This window comes from Saccostrea cucullata, unplaced genomic scaffold (genome assembly GCF_032062105.1).
Source record: "Saccostrea cucullata isolate Sc308-1 unplaced genomic scaffold, CSIRO_AGI_Scuc_v1 ctg4648, whole genome shotgun sequence".
NCBI lineage: Eukaryota > Metazoa > Mollusca > Bivalvia > Ostreida > Ostreidae > Saccostrea > Saccostrea cuccullata.
Window position 1 is genome coordinate 6,767 of NW_026930985.1, and position 20,928 is coordinate 27,694.

Genomic DNA, 20,928 nt, shown 5'->3' on the forward strand with positions numbered 1-20,928 from the left:
AACTGACAATCATTTGACAGGTCATACCGATAATGTAATGTAAGACAAATTTAGACTGGTTACGCGATTAACTGGGGTACGACAGAAGAAATAGCAAGTAAACATTGTGAATCGAAAGAAAATTCACACATGCTCTTTGGGCATGTAATTTGAGAATGTTCACATGCCTGCTTGCAAATTTACCAGGTCCCGTCCATCAGACACCCAGGTTATGTCGAAGACTGCAAGTGTCTTTCTGATACAGATGTGCTGGCCCCAACAGTCACACAACTTCAACTTTTTTTACCTTGCCCTTTCCTTTGATCTAGACCTCTCTTTTCTGAGTAAGTTTTTAGCTCAGGTTTCAATATTAAATCATTCAAGATATTTTTTATCAAGCATGATATGCTGATATGATTAGTGAGCGCCAGTTCATTGCATTTCAGGACCTTGACCTTTGACGCTTTACCTCAAAATAAGTAGGGATCTTTCATAGACCATACTAGGGAATTGTGGTATAAAACATCATTGCAAAAGCTCAAAGGCCTCTTGAGATATTACAGGGAAATGAGAGTGTTATATTAGTATTTTGAATTTATGACTTTGACCTTTGACATTTTGACCTCAAAATCATTTAAGTATCTTCCTTAGTCCATATGGAGTTGTGTAGATTTTCATTGCAAGAGCTCAAAGGCTTCTCAAGATATCTCATGGAAACAAAAGTGTTAGAGACAGAAATACAGACAGACTGACAGACCAAAATAATATCACCAAATTTCAGTGGAGGACAGCTAATTTATCTCATATGACTTACACATTTGCCAGTATAATCAATTAATCAGTATATAACTCAGTGTAACTGAGTGTGTATGTGCAAGTTTTCTTTTTTAGGATGGATGCCTCAGAAGATGATGGCTCCATGGCAAGACTTATAAATGATGAAAATATAAATCCAAATGTTAATATAAAGGTGATTCATGAGGAGTTTGCAGATCCCCATCTCTGCATTTTTGCTGTTAATGACATCAAAGATGGTGAAGAAATCAGATACACTATGGAAAGAATGTTGATTTTTCTTGGTGAAAAAAGGTAAATAAAATTTCAAATCATAACCCCCGGGAGTAGGGCAGGGGCCACAATGGCCGACCAAAGTTTTACATAGAAATATATAGGAAAATTCTTTAAAAATCTTCTCAAGAATAGCAAAGCCATAATTGATCATATTTATATATGGAAGCATCCTCAGCCTCAGGTTTAGATTCAAGTTTGTACAAATTATGACCCTCGGGGGTAGGGCAGGACCACAATGGCCAATCAAAGTTTTAAATAAAAATATATAGAAATATTCTTTAAAAATCTTCTTAAGAATAGCAAAGCCATGATTGATCATATTTATATATGGAAGCATCCTCAGGTGGTGTAGATTCAAGTTTGTTCATATCATGACCCCACGGCAGTGGGGGGGGGGGGGGAGAATGGCCGATCAAAGTGTTACATAGAAATATATCGGAAAATTCTTTTAAAATGTTCTGATGAAGAATAGCAAAGGCATGAATGATAATATTTTTATGGAAGCATCCTCAGGTAGTGGATATTCAATTTTGTTCAAATCATGACCCCTGGGTGTAGGGCGGGGTCACAACATGGAATCAAAGTTTTACATAGAAATATGTAGAAAAAGTCTTAAAATACTTCTTTTCAAGAATAGCATAGCCATGATTAGTCCTGTTCATATGGAAGCATTCTCAGGTAGTGTAGATTCAATTTTGTTCGAGTCATGACCCCTGGGTGTAGGGCGGGGCCACGATGTTAGTTCAAATGTAAAGGACAATAAAGCCAAAGCTGAAAAGTAAACTGATTTCTGCTTTTTTTTAGGTGAGCGATGTGGCCCATGGGCCTCTTGTTGTTTAAATGATTTCCAGGTAAAAAATGCTTCTAAATACCCTTATGTAATGTTTTGGTATGAAAAGATCTTAGACTAGCAGCATATAGTCATGATATTATGCTGAAAATTCCAGAAAATATGAATCCGTGTCCATGAAAGCCCTTTTAATTTTGACAAGTGGAAAGAGAGGAATATTATTGATCTCGTTAGGATATGCAAAAAATTGATTCCATTCATTATTCACCTTATTCAGTTTTGTACATTAAGTTGTGAGGGTCTTGTATAATTGCATTAAGTTGTTAAATTGTATGGTCTTGTATAATTTGTATAATTGTAATAAGTTGTTAAGTTGTATGGTCTTGTATAATTGTTTTAAGTTGTGGGGTCTTGTATATAAAATTGTGGGGTCTTGTATATAAAGTTATGGGTCTTGTATAATTGTATTAAGTTGTTAAATTGTGGGGTCTTGTTTTTAAAATTGTGGGGTCTTGTATATGATATTGTGGGGTCTTGTATATAAAGTTATGGGTCTTGTATAATTGTATTAAGTTGTTTAGTTGTGGGGTCTTGTACATTAACATGATAAAGTTGTGGGTCTTGTATAATTGTTTTAAATTGTTAAGTTGTGGGATCTTGTATATAAAGTGGTGGGGTATTGTATATTAAGTTGTGGGTCTTGTATAATAGTATCAAGTTGTTAAGTTGTATGGTCTTGTATAATTGTATTAAGTTGTGGGGTCTTGTATATAAAATTGTGGGGTCTTGTATATAAAGTTGTGGGTCTTGTATAATTGTATAAGTTGTTAAGTTGTGGGGTGTTGTATATAAAATTATGGGATCTTGTATATATTAAGTTGTTCGTCTTTTTTAATTGTATGAAATTGTTAAGTTGTGAGGTCTTCTAAATTGTGAGGTCTTGTATAATTACGTTGTGGGATACGTCTTGTATATTAAGTTGTGAGAACTTCTATGAAGTTGTGGGGTCTTGTAGAACTGTATTAAGCTGTTAAGTTGTGGGGTCTTATATATTTAATTGTGAGGTCTAGAGTCATGTGACTTTTTTACCCAATGAGATTTCAAACTTTTCAAACAAATGGAGGGCCTCAAACAGAAGTCTGTTTGGTTTGTTTTAACTAAAAAATATTGTGTATTTGATGAAATTAATGCCTTCTGTTTCCAGAGAAGGATTGAATATGGACCAATTTATGATGAATACATGTATAATGGGGTTTTTAGAATATATGTTTTCTGTTTCAAAGAAGCTATGCAAATCATTGAGTTTTTAAGAAGAAGAAACTTGGATGCAGTTTTTGAACATTTTGTCCAATAATTAAATTGCCATGACATAATTGATTTATAGGAAGGTAGGTGAGTTAAAATTTCATACTCATTTTATTTTACCGCTAATGTCAGTTGTCTAGTGTATAATGATCATACCAGATTATTTCAAAGAAGATAATTTAACATTTAATTCTTTGTACATGATCTTGGTATTTGTGACAGGTAAACTGGTCTTTAAATGTATTGATGTAATCTTTGCATTTCTAAGCTCTTTTAGTGAAATTTATCGGCCAATACAGATGGTGTACATGTCTTGTATATTAACTGTTGAAATGTTGGTTTAGTTTGTTATTGACTCTCAAAAATGAAAAATGTCTGAAAACTTGAACTTTTGGAAGAACAGAGTGATGTTTTAAAACATAGTATTGCATTTTTACTTGATAACTGTCCTTCTCTTGTCCAGTTCCTTGGCATATGCAGGTGTAATTTTAAAAAAATCATTAAGTAATGAAGAAATCCCTAATACAGGTGACTTTCGATCTCTCAAAGTGAACCTCCGGTACCGTTTTGAAAGAAAATTCAAAAAGCAGTGACCAATACAATTTATTGCCAAGTTTAATTTATTTATTAGCTATTTATCTTTTATGTTATCTTGTAATCATCTGTAGCATTATTTATGAACAATTCAGAAATCACATCATTACTGTTGATTCTTTAGTTTACATGGGTACTTAATATTGTGAAATGGCACTTGGATGCCAAACTGCGAGATGAAAATTTGCAAGTATGTGGTTGATCTAAAGTGTTCACATGGATTTTAAGGAAGGAATTTAATTTAGCAAGTAGAAGTTCTTAGGAAATTACATTGCATAGTATGTTTTCTCAAGAAATAAGTCAATGATCATTTATCTAAAACCTAAAGAAACTTTCAATACATTTGCATTTTTATGGTCAATGAAATAATTTTTAAAGGGTTGTTCTATTCAAATTTGAACTTTTATAAATTTGATAATGTATGGCGAAGTTTTCGTCAGATTTTAGAAACTTAATGTTTTAAACAATGGTAAGAAATTTAAAATGTAGAATATAAATAAATGTCTATTAATTAAAAATTTATTGATACTTAAGTGTATCTTAGAAAAAAAAAACTTGCTCTGGTCTTGGTGGTGCAACCAAGAATTATAATGTATCAATACTTTTGCCATATACATGTAACTTAATATTGTCAATTGCTATGTTTTTAAATTGGCACAATATTGTTGTTAAAGTCTACTATAACAAGTATGATAGTTCATGTAAAGTGCACTTGTCTGTTAAGTGTGAAATAGTGTACAAATGATAATTAATTACAATATGAATAGTTAAACTGTTCTTAGTAGATGTCCTAAGAAACTAATCCAACCTTTTAGTTTTCTGACAAAAATAAATGATTCCATTTATATTGTAGAAAATATATGATGATTGACAACACACAGGGTGAGCAGTCTGTTCTGAATGAGGAAAAGCTGAGATGCATATCAAAATGCAATAGTGTCAATCCTGAGTTGTCCACAGAGAGAACCAGTGTTGTTTCACAGACAACTAATGAACAACTTTGTGAGGACTCCAGCAATGGTAATGTATTTGATACATTGATATGATTCACTGTATTGTTTATCTGTTAGTCCATGAGGCCATTATTTTCAGAAAAAAATGTCCACATGTAAATGTAGAGCAATTGGTTTTGTCTAAAGTGTGACCAATATTATAGGGTTCATGTTCTTGACATGTTAAAAAAGTGTTGGTATATTTGATAATTGCAGGCCCTCTAATGTGGTTTAATGTATGTGACGCAATAATTCAGGTACATGATTTAGACTTTTTAGCTCTTCTGAGCCAAAGGCTCAAAGAGCTAATGCTATGGCCATTTCTGCAGTGTGCAGTGTGCGTTAACTTTTTAGAAAATGGGCCATAACTCAAGAACCCCTTGGCCAATCATTGTTAAATTTGTCACAGGGTATTCTTTGCCCAAGGGGTACCATTTATACTGAAACAAGGGTTAGGACCCTTAAATAAGGAGATTTAATCAGGAAAAACCCAAAAAATACTGGTTCCTAAAACTCTTTTTCTCCAGAACCACCAGGCAGATTTTCACCAAACTTACGCATTGTTTTTCTACTAGTCCATTAGGCCATTATTTTCAGAAAAAAAATGTCCACATGTAGATCTATGTAGAGCAATTGGTTTTGTCTAAAGGGTGACCCATATTATAGGGTCCATGTTCTTGACATGTTAAAAAAGTAGTGGTATAGTTAAAAACTGTAGGCCCTATAATATGGTTTAATGTATGTGACCCAATGGTTCATGTACATGATTTAGAATTTTTTTTTAAATAGGAAAACTTCACTTCAAAGGAGGCTTTTGAAAGAATGTCTCATGAACCTGATTCTATATGCATGGTCAGGGTGTGTAGGAAAATAGAGAGACTTTTAAGTAATTGACAGTGTAACTGTATCTAAGATATGATTAATAATTGTAGAAACGATAACTGGTGAATATGGTGAAACTGGGGGTGAGCAGTCTGTTATGAATGAGGGAGAGCTAAGATGCATATTAAAATGCAGTAGTGTCAATCCTGAGTTGTCCACAGAGAGAAACAGTGTTGTTTCACAGACAACTAATGAACAACTTTGTGAGGACTCCAGCAATGGTAATGTATTTGATACATTGATATGATTCACTGTATTTTTTATCTGTTAGTCCATGAGGCCATTATTTTCAGAAAAAAATGTCCACATGTAAACGTAGAGTAATTGGTTTTGTCTAAAGTGTGAGCCATATTATAGGATCCATGTTCTTGACATGTTAAAAAAGTATTGGTATATTTGATAACTGCAGGCCCTATAATGTAGTTTAATGTAAGTGACCCAATAATTCAGGTACATGATTTAAACTTTTTAGTTCTTCTGAGCCAAAGGCTCAAAGAGCCAATGCTATGGCCATTTCTGCAGTGTGCAGTGTGTGTAAACTTTTTAGAAAATGAGCCATAACTCAATAACCCCTTGGCCAATCATTGTTAAATTTGTCACAGGGTATTCCTGGCCCAAGGGGTACCATTTATAATTAAGCAAGGGTTAGGACCCTTAAACAAAGAGATATAATCAGGGAAAAAAAACCAAAATACTGGTTGCTAAAAAATCTTTTCCTCCGGAACCACCAGGCAGATTTTCACCAAACTTACGTATTGTTTTTCTACTAGTCCATTAGGCCATTATTTTCAGAAAAAAAAATGTCCACATATAGATCTATGTAGACTAGAGCAATTGGATTTGTCTAAAGGGTGACCCATATTATAGGGTCCATGTTCTTGACACGTTAAAAAAGTATTGGTATAGTTGATAAATGTAGGCCCTATAATGTGGTTTAATGTATGTGACCCAATAGTTCACGTACATGATTTAGACTATTTTTTATAAGAAAACTTCACTCCAAAGGAGGCTTTTAAAAGAATGTCTCATGAACGTGATTCTATATGCATGGTCAGGATGTGTAGGAAAGTAGAGAGACTTTAAGTAATTGCAGTGTAACTTTATCTAAGATATGATTACTTATTGTAGAAATGATAACTGGTGAATATGGTGAAACAGGGGGTGAGCAGTCTGTTATGAATGAGGGAAAGCTAAGATGCATATTAAAATGCAGTAGTGTCAATCCTGAGTTGTCCACAGAGAGAAACAGTGTTGTTTCACAGACAACTAATGAACAACTTTGTGAGGACTACAGCAATGGTACTATATTTGATACATTGATATGATTCACTGTATTGTTTATCGGTTAGTCCATGAGGCTATTATTTTTTTTTTAAAAATGTCCACATGTAGATGTAGAGCAATTGGTTGTCAATAGTGTGACCCATATTATAGGGTCCATGTTCTTGACATGTTAAGAAAGTGCTGGTATATTTGATAATTGCAGACCCTATAATGTGGTTTAATGTATGTGACCCAATAGTTCAGGTACATGATTTACACTTTTTTTATAGGAAAACTTCACTCCAAAGGAGGCTTTTAAAAGAATGTCTCATGAACCTGATTCTATATGCATGGTCAGGATGTGTAGGAAAGTAGAGAGACTTTAAGTAATTGCAGTGTAACTTTATTTAAGATATGATTACTTATTGTAGAAATGATAACTGGTGAATATGGTGAAACAGGGGGTGAGCAGTCTGTTATGAATGAGGGAAAGCTAAGATGCATATTAAAATGCAGTAGTGTCAATCCTGAGTTGTCCACAGAGAAAAACAGTGTTGTTTCACAGACAACTAATGAACAACTTTGTGAGGACTCCAGCAATGGTAATGTATTTGATACATTGATATGATTCACTGTATTGTTTATCTTTTAGTCCATGAGGCCCTTATTTTCAGAAAAAAAATGTCCACATGTAGATGTAGAGCAATTGGTTTTCTATAGTGTTACCCATATTATAGGGTCTATGTTCTTGACAAGTTGAAAATGTATTGGTATTTTTGATAATTGCAGGCCCTATAATGTGGTTTAATGTATGTGACCCAATAATTCAGGTACATGATTTAGACTTTCTAGCTCTTCTGAGCCAAAGGCTCATAGAGCTAATGCTGTGGCCATTTCTGCAGTGTGCGTAAACTTTTGAGAAAATGAGCAATAACTCAAAAACCCCTTGGCAAATCATTGTTAAAATGTCACAGGGTATTCTTGGCCCAAGGGCTACCATTAATACTAAAACAAGAGTTGGGACCCTTAAACAAGGAGAGATTATCAGAAAAAAACCCCAAAAATACTAGTTGCCAAAAAATCTTTTCCTCCAGAACCACCAGGCAGATTTTCACCAAACCTACTTATTGTTTTTTCTACTAGTCCATTATTTTCAGAAAAAATATGTCCACATGTAGATGGAGAGCATTTGGTTTTGTCTTAAGTGTGACCCATATTATAGGGTCCATGTTCTTGACATGTTAAAAAAGTAGTGGTATAGTTGATAAATGTAGGCCCTATAATGTGGTTTAATGTATGTGACCCAATAGTATAGGTACATGATTTAGACTTTTTTTATAGGAAAACTTCACTCCAAAGAAGGCTTTTAAAAGAATGTCTCATGAACCTGATTCTATATGCATGTTCAGGGTGTGTAGGAAAATAGAGAGACTTTAAGTAATTGCAGTGTAACTGTATCTAAGATATGATTACTTATTGCAGAAATGATAACTGGTGAATATGGTGAAACAGTGGGTGAGCAGTCTGTTATGAATGAGGGAGAGCTAAGATGCATATTAAAATGCAGTAGTGTCAATCCTGAGTTGTCCACAGAGAGAAACAGTGTTGTTTCACAGACAACTAATGAACAACTTTGTGAGGACTCCAGCAATGGTAATGTATTTGATACATTGATATGATTCACTGTATTGTTTATCTGTTAGTCCATGAGGCTATTATTTTCAAAAAAAAATGTCCACATGTAGATGTAGAGCAATTGGTTGTCAATAGTGTGACCCATATTATAGGGTCTATGTTCTTGACATGTTAAAAAAATGCTGGTATATTTGATAATTGCAGACCCTATAATGTGGTTTAATGTATGTGACCCAATAGTTCAGGTACATGATTTACACTTTTTTTATTGGAAAACTTCACTCCAAAGGAGGCTTTTAAAAGAATGTCTCATGAACGTGATTCTATATGTATGGTCAGGATGTGTAGGAAAATAGAGAGACTTTAAGTAATTGCAGTGTAACTGTATCTAAGATATGATTACTTATTGTAGAAATGATAACTGGTGAATATGGTGAAACAGGGGGTGAGCAGTCTGTTATGAATGAGGGAAAGCTAAGATGCATATTAAAATGCAGTAGTGTCAATCCTGAGTTGTCCACAGAGAAAAACAGTGTTGTTTCACAGACAACTAATGAACAACTTTGTGAGGACTCCAGCAATGGTAATGTATTTGATACATTGATATGTTTCACTGTATTGTTTATCTTTTAGTCCATGAGGCCCTTATTTTCAGAAAAAAAATGTCCACATGTAGATGTAGAGCAATTGGTTTTCTATAGCGTTACCCATATTATAGGGTCTATGTTCTTGACATGTTGAAAATGTATTGGTATTTTTGATAATTGCAGACCCTATTATGTGGTTTAATGTAAGTGACCCAAAAGTTCAGGTACATGATTAAGACTTTTTAGCTCTTGTGAGCCAAAGGCTCAAAGAGTTAATGCTATGGCCATTTCTGCAGTGTGCAGTGTGTGTAAACTTTTTAGAAAATGAGCCATAACTCAAGAACCCCTTGGCCAATCATTGTTAAAATGTCACAGGGTATTTTTGGCCCAAGGGCTACCATTAATACTAAAACAAGGGTTGGGACCCTTAAACAAGGAGAGATAATCAGAAAAAAAAAACCAAAAATACTAGTTGCTAAAAAATCTTTTCCTCCAGAACCACCAGGCAGATTTTCACCAAACCTACTTATTGTTTTTCTACTAGTCCATTATTTTCAGAAAAAAAATGTCCACATGTAGATGGAGAGCATTTGGTTTTGTCTTAAGTGTGACCCACATTATAGGGTCCATGTTCTTGACATGTTAAAAAAGTAGTGGTATAGTTGATAAATGTAGGCCCTATAATGTGGTTTAATGTATGTGACCCAATAGTTCACGTACATGATTTAGACTATTTTTTATAAGAAAACTTCACTCCAAAGGAGGCTTTTAAAAGAATGTCTCATGAACCTGATTCTATATGCATGGTCAGGGTGTGTAGGAAAATAGAGAGACTTCAAGTAATTGCAGTGTAACTGTATCTAAGATATGATTACTTATTGTAGAAATGATAACTGGTGAATATGGTGAAACAGGGGGTGAGCAGTCTGTTATGAATGAGGGAGAGCTAAGATGCATATTAAAATGCAGTAGTGTCAATCCTGAGTTGTCCACAGAGAGAAACAGTGTTGTTTCACAGACAACTAATGAACAACTTTGTGAGGACTCCAGCAATGGTAATGTATTTGATACATTGATATGATTCACTGTATTGTTTATCTGTTAGTCCATGAGGCTATTATTTTCAAAAAAAAAATGTCCACATGTAGATGTAGAGCAATTGGTTGTCAATAGTGTGACCCATATTATAGGGTCTATGTTCTTGACATGTTAAAAAAATGCTGGTATATTTGATAATTGCAGACCCTATAATGTGGTTTAATGTATGTGACCCAATAGTTCAGGTACATGATTTAGTTTAAGACTTTTTTTTATAGGAAAACTTCACTCCAAAGGAGGTTTTTTACAGAATGTCTCATCAACCTGATTATATATGCATGGTCAGTGTGTGCAGAAAAATAGAGAGACTTTAAGTAATTGGTAAAAGGCATGGTTATAGTTAATATAAGGTCACCGTGTTTAATCAATAGAAAAAAGACTCATTTTGATCCTGCTCCGTGACCCTTTTTTGTGGTTCTAAATCTTTAATAATTTTGATAAATATGAAGATATATTCCAATTTTCGAGCTCAAATTATTAGAATCTGTTCTTTAAATATATATACCAAATTTGATAATAACATGACGTTTAATATAAAGTTATGACAAAAGTCTACGAACTTTTTGAATGACCCTCGTATTATTCAAAATAATGCACATACAGGTGTGGCAAGTAATAAAATGAAGAAGAAAAAATAAGATATACATTTTAAGACTTTCATTGTAGAAAGAAATAGGCACTTAACCAAAATTGTGAAATTCATGGTCCATCGGGTTAAAAATACAGGATGCAGGTTTTATTGGCTAAGATGGTTAAGATTTTTTTGCATGGACCCTGGGGTCCACGCAGTAAATATATAATGTAGGTTAAACCAGATGCCATGGGCAAACGACAAGCTACGCATGCGCAAGAATGCTTGAGAGTTCAACCCTTAGGCAACTTGCCCGTAGAATGATTCACCTTATTCGAATTAGAATATGCAATTCATTGGCAAATGGCGCTTTTAAATCCGCATATCGTATTTATTTTAGTTATTCACTGGCGGATCTGATTTCTCTCTTATACATATACTTTTATATACAAACTAAACATTGATTCTGTAGCACAAGCATTTTAAAAAGTAGGAAGAACTTGCAGTATATAGATATATACATGTGGATTAACAACATGAATACAAATCGTTTAAACGACTAGTTCTAGCTTTCACCGGCATTAGTTTTGTGCCCCAAGGATCGCAAAATAATTTTAGTATTTCAGTAATTCAAATACCGTTTGATAGAGGTCTGTAGCAACGGTTTTAAGGTGAGGAGGGGGGTGCTCCGAAAAGAATCTGCGTACTACAGAGCTGTGCTACACGTGTACCATCAGATCTATTTTCCCAAGATAGATTTATTCCTTATAAATCCAGAACAGGTATTCAAGCCTCTGTGGGCTACAATTGTATCAAAATAGCCGATTTTTGAAACTGACAAAATTAAAGGCGGAGATAAAATTAAACAATTTTGCTTTGAGACTACAATCAGTCATAAGTAGGCAGATCATGTAGAAAATGTGAACAAATCTACATGAATACTTACCAAAGTCGGAACCTAGAAAATTTCTTAAATTGAATTTCGGTTAGAAACACATGCATGTGATCCACGTATTGTAGTCCTTTTTTAAAGGACAGCAACTTGTTTAATTTTCCATGTTCTATTTTAACCGGTCACGGTAGCCTAGTGGTAGGCATTCTGTTCGTGATCGAGAGGCCCAGGTTCGAATCTCGTTCACGGTGTCCTGTTATACCTAAGACGTAAGCATAGGTAGTGACTGTCCCTTGGCCAAGCGCTCAGCACTAGAAGTGAAAGTCACGGGTCTTTTGGATATGACCTTAAAAGTCCTGTGTCATGGTAGGCATTGGCACGTTAAAGAACCCTCACTGCTCAATGGCCCTGAGTGCCGAGTATAGGTCTAAATATGAAGCCCTTCACCGGCATATGGTGACCTCTCCATATTGATTGAAAATTTCTCTAGAGGGACATTAAATGAATATACAATCAATCCACTAAAGTTGGAACTTTTTCTTCAGTATGGTTTTGTTTGAAATTTGCTCCATCAGAAAAAAAAGTGTTGTAAAATGTAAAGGAATCGAAATAGATTAACAGCGTTGTACAAAAAAAAACACATGTTGTAATGAGAAGAAGATTCCTTTGTTTTGAAAGATCTTAATTTTTTTAGTGTGTGAGAAGTAGTCATACATGTATATATTATATAAACAAGATTTCTAATCATTCTAAGTTTACATTGAAATCAACCCAATAGTTTGGTATCTAAATGCTGAATTTAATATATACTATTTTGACCCAATAATTTTAAAAACTGTTTTGCACATGTGCAGGAAGGAGGTTAGCAGCCATATTTAATCATCCACAAATCTTCTCAGATACATGTATGATACAAAACATGGCAGATGACTTTGCATTTGGTTTCCTTGCCTTCAATGACAATTTTCAATTTTCTGAAGCATGCTCCTTCTGTGCTGGTTTTAATTTGGATGTTCTGGACTTTTGTGCATATGGAGTAGATTTTTTGTGCTTTTTTAAATTTGATGAATTTTTCATATGTGAATTTTTTTGTGAGCAGAATGGCTTTGATATCAAAAAGTATGTACTTCAAGCTTAAACATTTAAGATGCATACAAAAATTGATCGAATATCCTTGCTTATTTACTAGTAAGTACCAATGTTATTTCTGAAACTCGCGCCTGATCAGAAGGTTAATTGGTTTCAAAAGGTATTTAAGGAATTCAAATGCTGTTTGATAAGGTCTCAAAGATGCACATTTTGGGGAAATTTGTCCCAACTAGAATTAATTGGATCACTGGCCTCAGTTTGGAATTCTGTAACTATGCATTGTCAAAGTCAACATGGTCATATCTTGTACAGTGTGTGGTCTGGGGCCATGAGATGATCAAGTGATTCATCTTTAAGAAAAACGTGTGTTGTAAACCAAGTATTTCATAATGGTCTTATTGAGGAATTTCTATGCATATTCAAACAATGTTCATCATTTTGAATTCTGTGAGACTCAATTAATAAAGGTAGTCATCTGACATGTGTAGACTAAAAAAAAACAAAAAACTAAAGGACTTCCATCAATGCTTCCAAGAAAATTTGATTTTTCAGTTTTCACTGCATCTCTCTTTGCAATATATGATAATAGTTGACATCTCTTGCAATCCTGCAATTATAGTTTAGGAACAGATGTAGATATAAACACTTTTATGGTTTTTAGCTCACCTGAGCCAGAGGTGTAAATATGCACATTTTTTTGATGATTTATTGGCACAAATTACTGGCAATATGTAGGTATATTTATAACTGGCAGTCTTATCAATTGCTTTGCCATATTTTCATGTCTTGGGTCCAGAACTTTCAGTCAATAGTGAGATGGAAAATAACTGGAAAGGATTTGTACATTTTGATATCATACTGGAAACACCACACTACTCCCTTTTTTGCTAATTCAAGGCTGTTTGCTGAAAATGAAAGTAGACGTTTAATTAAATTTATGATCATTACTATGTAATTGATTTCTAAGTATAATTTAGGGACATCACCTTTTATTAAGTGTATTCCTAGAGAAGAAAGTATGAACTCTGGTACAGGCATTTCAGAGTTTATTTGCAAAATTTATTAATTTTTGAATAAGGATAGACAATGCATAATAAAAAGTGAAAATTTTTTTAGAAGTTTTATTTAATTCACAGAACTTCCCGGACCTTTACCAAAGGATGGTGATCTAGATGATGAACTGGCAGGGAAGGAAGATCAATCAAGTTCCGCAGCAGACCAGCCCTCTAGTTCCACAGCAGACCAGCCCTCAAGTTCCACAGCAGACCAGCCATCTTGTTCAGATCATGAACAGTCTTCAAATTCGGATAGTGAACAGCCACAGTATATTAGATTTAAAGGTAAGCAAGTCTTTGTTTTGAGAATTTGCAATAGTAAACCACTTTACTTGGCACCTTGGCTTTTGTATTTTACCTTGATTATTGATCTCGTAACCCTTGACTTTGAGCTTTGACCTATTTGTCAAAATATATCATAGTGCCGATATACAACATATTTTTGACATTTCAGAGGTAAGACTACGCTATTTAGCATGTACACTGTTTGTAATAATAAATTATAAAAAAAAAATACAAGCACTACAATTCACTTGACCTTTAACTTACTTTGCAAAAATATTCCATGTAGTTTCATTCAACTTGTGACCTTCTTAGTTCACCTGAGCCGAAGGCTCAAGTGAGCTTTTCTGATTACATTTTGTCCGGCGTCCGTCTGTCTGTCTGTAAACTTTTCACATTTTCGACTTCTTCTCCAAAACCGCGTGGCCAATTTCAACCAAACTTGCCACAGAGCATCCTTGGGTGAAGGGGATTTAAAAGTTTGTTCAAATGAAGGGCCACGCCCTCATTCAAGGGGAGATAATTAGGAATTAAGGAAAATTTAGTGGGATGTTTTAAAGATCTTCTTCTCAAGAACCACTGTGCCAGGAAAGATGAAACTTATGGGGAAACATCCTCAGGTAGTGTAGATTCAAGTTTGTTCAAATCATGATCCCAGGGGGTAGGGCGGGGCCAATATGGCCGACAAAAGTTTTACATAGAAATACATAGGAAAATTCTTTAAAAATCTTCTTCTCAAGAATGACAAAGCCAAAATTCATCATATCTATATGGAAGCATCCTCAGGTAGTGTAGATTCAAGATTGTTTAAATTATGACCCCCGGGGGTAGGGCGGGGCCAAAATAGCAGACCAAAGTTTTACATAGAAATAAATAGGAAAATTCTTTTAAAATCTTCTTCTTAAGAATGACAAAGCCAAAATTCATCATATTTATATGGAAGCATCCTCAGGTAGTGTAGATTCAAATTTGTTCAAATCATGACCCCAGGGGGTAGGCGGGACCACAATGGCCAACTAAAGTTTAACATCGAAATATATAGGAAAATTCTTCAAAAATCTTCTTCTAAAGAATAGCAAAGCCATGATTGGTCATGGGACTATACTTTTGGATTTAAACTTTTCAATAATAAACTAATTTCTGCTTTTTCCTAGCCACAGTACTCAAGTGAGTGATATGGCCCATGGGCCTCTTCTTTTATTTTGAGAGGCGGGATTTTAATAATTAGAATTCATACATGATTATGAGCTCATGATAATGTGATCTGAAACTGTATGAGAATCGTTTACCTTACAAACTTATATATAAACACTATAAAAAATATATCGGGATCTGTATTTCACAATTGATGGTATAGACGCACTCGGACGATTCGTACCTCATCTAATCATTTGATGAAGTCAAAGAATTCAGCCAAGGTTTACCGAATGGGTGTAGATGGAATATATATAATACAGACACACTGAAATATTTTCAGAGGATCATTTGTTGGAAAAACATATTAAAAAGTTGATAATTACATGTAGTGATTTTCTAATATTTTCAATTCAATTTTTTGTTTGAGAGTTAGGGAACCATGTTTTGTTTGATTGACAGATTCTATTGCAGTCTTATAAATGTCTAGTTCTGTTATGTTCTCTACTATCCACAGACTGATGCCATTTTTTGTTTGCGGAAATGATTTTATAATAAATAAGAAGCTGCCCATGCATGCTTAGATTTATATACATCTTTAATGAAGCTACAAAACAGCCAACACATGCATTCCTTAGAACACTCTAGTCTCCCTAATAAATAAAGATAGCATAGAAGATCAAAATTAAACATTCAATAAAAGTTCATTAAAATCTATATAAAAGGTTTACATTACTTTATTTTATACACATTCATCTTTGGCTTGTCATGTGCCATGGTGATGCACATAAGTCTTTTGTATTCTAAACCAAAATAGTTGCAAGCTTTACCCAGATAATATTCACTATGCATTTACGGTTACATTCTTTTTGATTTAAGGTTGTAAAAGAAGATGGACAGATGAAGAGGAAGAAGAACTGTTGGAAGCATTTGGGATACAGATTAAGAAAAAAAATGAATGTGTCCACCAAAGCAATCCGATATGCACAGTCAAAATTTAAAGCATTACGCAGCCGGTCAGAAGCAGTAATAAGATCTAAAATAAACAATATCATTTTAGGAAAAGTAAAAAAAAGAAAAGACTGCTACAAATGAAGACTTCCTTATGTTTCAGAATAACTTAGTGAGGTTAGGTTTCCTGATAGACATTTGTCCACTGTCTTGTTGACATTTAATCCAACCAAAAGCAGTTAGCATCAGATTTTCATTCAACCACTTAAATTTCTCATGACCAAATAATTTCCCATGTAAATTGTGTTTCAAATTTGTCATGCCTTAAGAATGATAAACTAAGGAGAAAACAGCTTATTCCTAAAAAAAAAATATGTTCTTTCCTGTAACCTGACCAACCCAAGCAAAAAAAATGAACTACTGACCCTTGATTTTTTGGGAATGTTACAGGAAACAAACATATTTTTTTAGCCTTACTTGTATATTATCCCTGGGCACATGAGATTAAATTTTGTTGGCTTTGATTTTTGTTCATTCAACTGTTAAAAAAACTTAAAATATTGCTTTTTTATATCATGTGACTTTAAAATTTTGTGAAATACATCAGCACCATTTTTAAAAATGTGAGGATCTTGTTACCGGGTACTTTTATGCAAGAGGACTGAAAATTAAATAGCTCATTAACACATCAACATGATTGGTTGAATAGTCTTTTTATCCTTGTACAATTTTACTTATATAAACATGTTCACATACTTTTTGTCAGGCTCCATAATAATTTTTTACAAAAGATAAGGGTGAATCAGAGAGATGAAAACGGTTTTAAAAAGCCATTAAACTTATTAATATGACGAAAGACTTGTTATTTTGTAAGATATGATTTATGTACAAGAATGATTTTTTTCTACATTGTGAAATACACATTGAATTGTTTTTCTCCCAATGTGGGTTATTGCATGTCTGTAAATCTTTGTTCAGTTGTTAAAGATATGCATGTTACTGGAATGCGAAGATCCAATTAATGTGTCCAAATATACGAGGTTTATGCAGCATTGTTTCAGATGCATCACATTTTTTTGCAGTCTAAACTGATTATGATACATGTTATTGAAATTATTTGACGGGCGCTTTATTTTTGAAGTTTTGGCATATAATTGTGTGTAAAACCAGAACAAAAAATTGTCTATAATTTGAAATTGCCCCCGTTCAACTACAATCAAGGCAAGATAACTAAATTTCATTCCGGTATTCCTTTGCATGTTGCACACAGATATTTATATTTAAAAAAAATTGTGGACCTTTCTTTGTGATTTATTATACCCCCGCAAACGAATTATACCCCCGCAAACAAAGTTTAGGGGGATGTATTGGAATCAGCTTGTCCGTCTGTCTGTAGACAAGGTTTTGTCTGGACCGTTTCTCAAAAAAATTTTGATGGATTTGTCTGAAAATTTGTACATATATCATTCATCATATGAAGGTGTGCACCTGGTATTTTCATCACGATTGGAAGATTTTTCTGCATTTTACAGGAATTTTTTCTTTTTTATTTTGTTGTTTTGTTTGGCTCATATCTAGAAAACTATTAGACTTACAATCATCAAACTTGGCCAATTTATGCATCTTGGGTAGAAGGTGTGTCATGACCTATTTTGAGGTCACCGTGACCTTTAATTAAAGTGAAATAAAAAAAAACCAACTGTGTTTTACTACCGAATTACACAATCCGAAAAAATGTTGCGGTATCCCTATTTAAAACGTTAAACTGAGAAAATATTTTTTTTTTATTATATACTTTACAACAATCCTTAACAAATGTTATATTTTATAAGAGAAAATCTACCTCTCCCAAGGGTGTAATTATCAAGCACTGGTCAAAGAGAATTTTGATAACAGAAAAATGCATGTCAAATTAGAGAGAAATTAATTAGTTTATTGTAGGAAGCTAACTGGTAGAGATCTGATCAAGCAGTTGTTATCTGTCTCTTGGGAACTGGGCTAAGGAATCAGCCCTAAATAGTTTTAGTGACTAGCCTAACTTATATAATGAATTTGAGAAAAAAACAAGTTAAATTTAATTTGAAATTGTATAATAAACTAATTTGAAATTGTATAATATAATTAAAATTAATTATATTGTATGTGTATGTGTGGTGTGTGGGGGGGGGGGGGTATTGGAATCAGCATGCTCATTCTCCAGATGAAATTCAGATTGAAACTTTTAGTCTGATATCAAATGCAATTATGCATTTTGATTGCACTACAAAGGAGAAACTTTAGATCCATTCATTCCTTGATAGTAATTAGTGGACATGCATCCAGTCAAAGATTAATTAATGAGTTCTATGTAAGGAAGCTAGCTGTCTCATTCATTTCAGTGTTAGAGCATGTCTCTGATCTAGCAGCTCTTATCTGAATCCTTTGGGAATTAGACAGAAGTGATGGTCAGCTTAAATAGCATTTGTCATTTGATGGCCAGTCTCCTATTTCTAAAATCAATTTGGTTTAGATTAAGTTTTTAAGACTTATTAGTTAAATTGATATATATTTTATTTTATTTTATTTTTTTTTTAAATATCAAGTGACCAATTTCATATTGAAAGATATGTGCGTATGTATATGTTGCATTTGTCAAGCTACAATCATGATAATGCAACCAGTTGATGATTATTTGTTATTATTAATGCTCAAACCCCGAGAGATGTTTAAACCATTATTATCAGAAATGGAAAAATTATGGAAATCCCTTTTAAAAGTTGACAGGATTTTCTTGCACTCTTAACTGTTTATAATAATTGAATGAACAATATTTCAATGTAGTATCATGCTAAGGAGGTACACATTATTATTTTTAAAATGAATTTGATATAAATTTGTATAGATTAATTTGATTTTGATTTTGTATAATGTTTTTTTTTCAACAATCAATTTGCTGAGTATCATGACAAATAGTTGCAAATAATTTTTTCAATGAAATAAAAAAAAACTGATTCATTGATAAAAAAAAATATAATGAGCAATTATATTTTCATTCAAATTGATTCTAAGAAATTAGTGAACACCTCTTAATAGATCCATAACTATTTGTGAATTTGCACCTAGCTACTCTAAAAAACCCAGCGGGGGTATTCATCCCTATTTGGACAGTTTTTAGTTGAGATTGGGCCTCGTTAATTAACATAAACTGAGAGGTGAAGGGTAAAGAATATCTTTTTATACATGTATTCCTGTTATTAATGTCCTTATATTATATGAAATACACATGTATTAGAGGAACGGTTAGATTTATACACTTGAAATGTTGATTTTTTTTTAATATGTGAAGTTTTCTGCTAGAACATATTACATGTGTAGTAATAGTTTTATGCACCAAGTAGTAATAAATGAAATTATCATTCATGTTTTTATTTTCGATTAAGCCGATAGGCAGGTAATGCTTTTTTATGCGCCCGGATTGGGGCGTATTGTTTTTGTCCTGTCTGTTTGTCTGTCTGTCTGTTGTCAACTTTAACCTTCACCATTACTCTTGAACCATAAGAGATAGAGACTTCATATTATGTGTGACTACTTCCATAAACAAGCTATTTCAAATGACACCAAGGTCATTGACCTTGTGATATTGACTGTGGCCTATATGCTAAAATAGCGTTTTTGAACTTTGTTGCCGCCGGACGCTTAGAGCTTCACAAACACATCTTGTTTCCTTTACAAAACTGTTTGTGTCACATGCCAGCAGTGCACATGGGATACTAAGAGACACAAGTGACAAGAAATAAATCCTTTCAGAATTGTTTGACTGTACACTTTGGGAATAATATTTATCTCTTAACAGATCTGGCAATGGTACTAAATAGATCGTGTGGCCGACTATGGTTTCTATTGCGCAATATTTCGTACATCACAGTAAAATGAAACGTATTAACTGTTTTAAAGCAACTTTTTCGCATAATTTTCAAAATTAAACAAGATAATGAAATTAGGGTAAAAAAATGTCATTATAATTTTTTAAAACTGATTTTTTGACCGATATTGTAATTGATAGGTTCCTTGACGTCGTTACAGTGTGTTTTTGTCGTTATGATAAACTGAAGCTCTAAAAGAGAGGGGTGAATAAAGTTTTATTAAAGAAAAAGTAATTAACGTACAATCTTGAAATTTAAAACATAGAAATTTGAGAATATTTCCATTATATTTACTATGATTTCATATAAATCCTTTGTGCCTTTCATATTTTGTAGTACTCTATAAAAACAGGAAAATTCGTTTTTTTTTTGTTTTTGGTTTTTTTTTGGGGGGGGGGGGGGGCATTTTGAAATGCCCCCTCTGGTAACAAGACGGCAGAATGTTGTGTTTCTTACATATATTGCATAATAGTTACTTATCAAATATTATAGTTTGAATAAAAAGGCTATTGTAGTATTTGTATAATTTGCTTTGAAGTGCTAAAATTGGTATTTTCCTAAATAATCCTATAGTAAATGCACATGTATTTTGAATATAACTGGACGGTAGATTTCCCCCAAACTTGGCAGGAACACTGAAGTTAATGTAAGTTATATCTTATTATGGTATAAAAATGAAGAGTTTCGCTATTGTAGTCTTCACACAATAAAACCATAGTCGGCCCCCTTAATTGTAAACATTTAAATGATTTCTCTTCCCCCCCCCCCCCCCCAAGATAGACTTAGAATAGACATTGGACATAGCTGCCTAGGTTTAGCTCCACCTTCCACATACATGTTGCAGTATAGGCTTAAT

The 20,928-nt window shown here is 33.4% G+C and overlaps 2 protein-coding genes across 2 annotated transcripts; both read left to right on the forward strand.

The window, feature by feature from the left end:
- The first annotated feature begins 588 nt into the window (after positions 1 to 588).
- Positions 589 to 5,002, forward strand: LOC134230864 (uncharacterized). Its single transcript, XM_062712728.1, has 2 exons — positions 589 to 1,068; positions 4,593 to 5,002. Exons 1-2 carry the CDS (start codon positions 872 to 874, stop codon positions 4,783 to 4,785), a joined length of 390 nt encoding a protein of 129 aa, XP_062568712.1. The 5' UTR covers positions 589 to 871; the 3' UTR covers positions 4,786 to 5,002.
- A 564-nt stretch (positions 5,003 to 5,566) lies between these two features.
- On the forward strand, positions 5,567 to 18,216 carry LOC134230865 (uncharacterized). The gene is made up of 8 exons (XM_062712729.1): positions 5,567 to 5,834; positions 6,742 to 6,912; positions 7,308 to 7,478; positions 8,359 to 8,529; positions 8,924 to 9,094; positions 9,983 to 10,153; positions 13,885 to 14,088; positions 16,099 to 18,216. Exons 1-8 carry the CDS (start codon positions 5,711 to 5,713, stop codon positions 16,218 to 16,220), a joined length of 1,305 nt encoding a protein of 434 aa, XP_062568713.1. The 5' UTR covers positions 5,567 to 5,710; the 3' UTR covers positions 16,221 to 18,216.
- Positions 18,217 to 20,928: the final 2,712 nt, after the last annotated feature.

Coding starts and splice junctions, on each gene's coding strand:
- LOC134230865 (XM_062712729.1), top strand. CDS start 5,711: ATGAATGAGGGAGAGCTAAGATGCATATTAAAATGCAGTAGTGTCAAT. Junction 5,835..6,741: donor TTGTGAGGACTCCAGCAATG/GTAATGTATTTG, acceptor TACTTATTGTAG/AAATGATAACTGGTGAATAT. Junction 10,154..13,884: donor TTGTGAGGACTCCAGCAATG/GTAATGTATTTG, acceptor TTTAATTCACAG/AACTTCCCGGACCTTTACCA.
- LOC134230864 (XM_062712728.1), top strand. CDS start 872: ATGGATGCCTCAGAAGATGATGGCTCCATGGCAAGACTTATAAATGAT. Junction 1,069..4,592: donor ATTTTTCTTGGTGAAAAAAG/GTAAATAAAATT, acceptor TTTATATTGTAG/AAAATATATGATGATTGACA.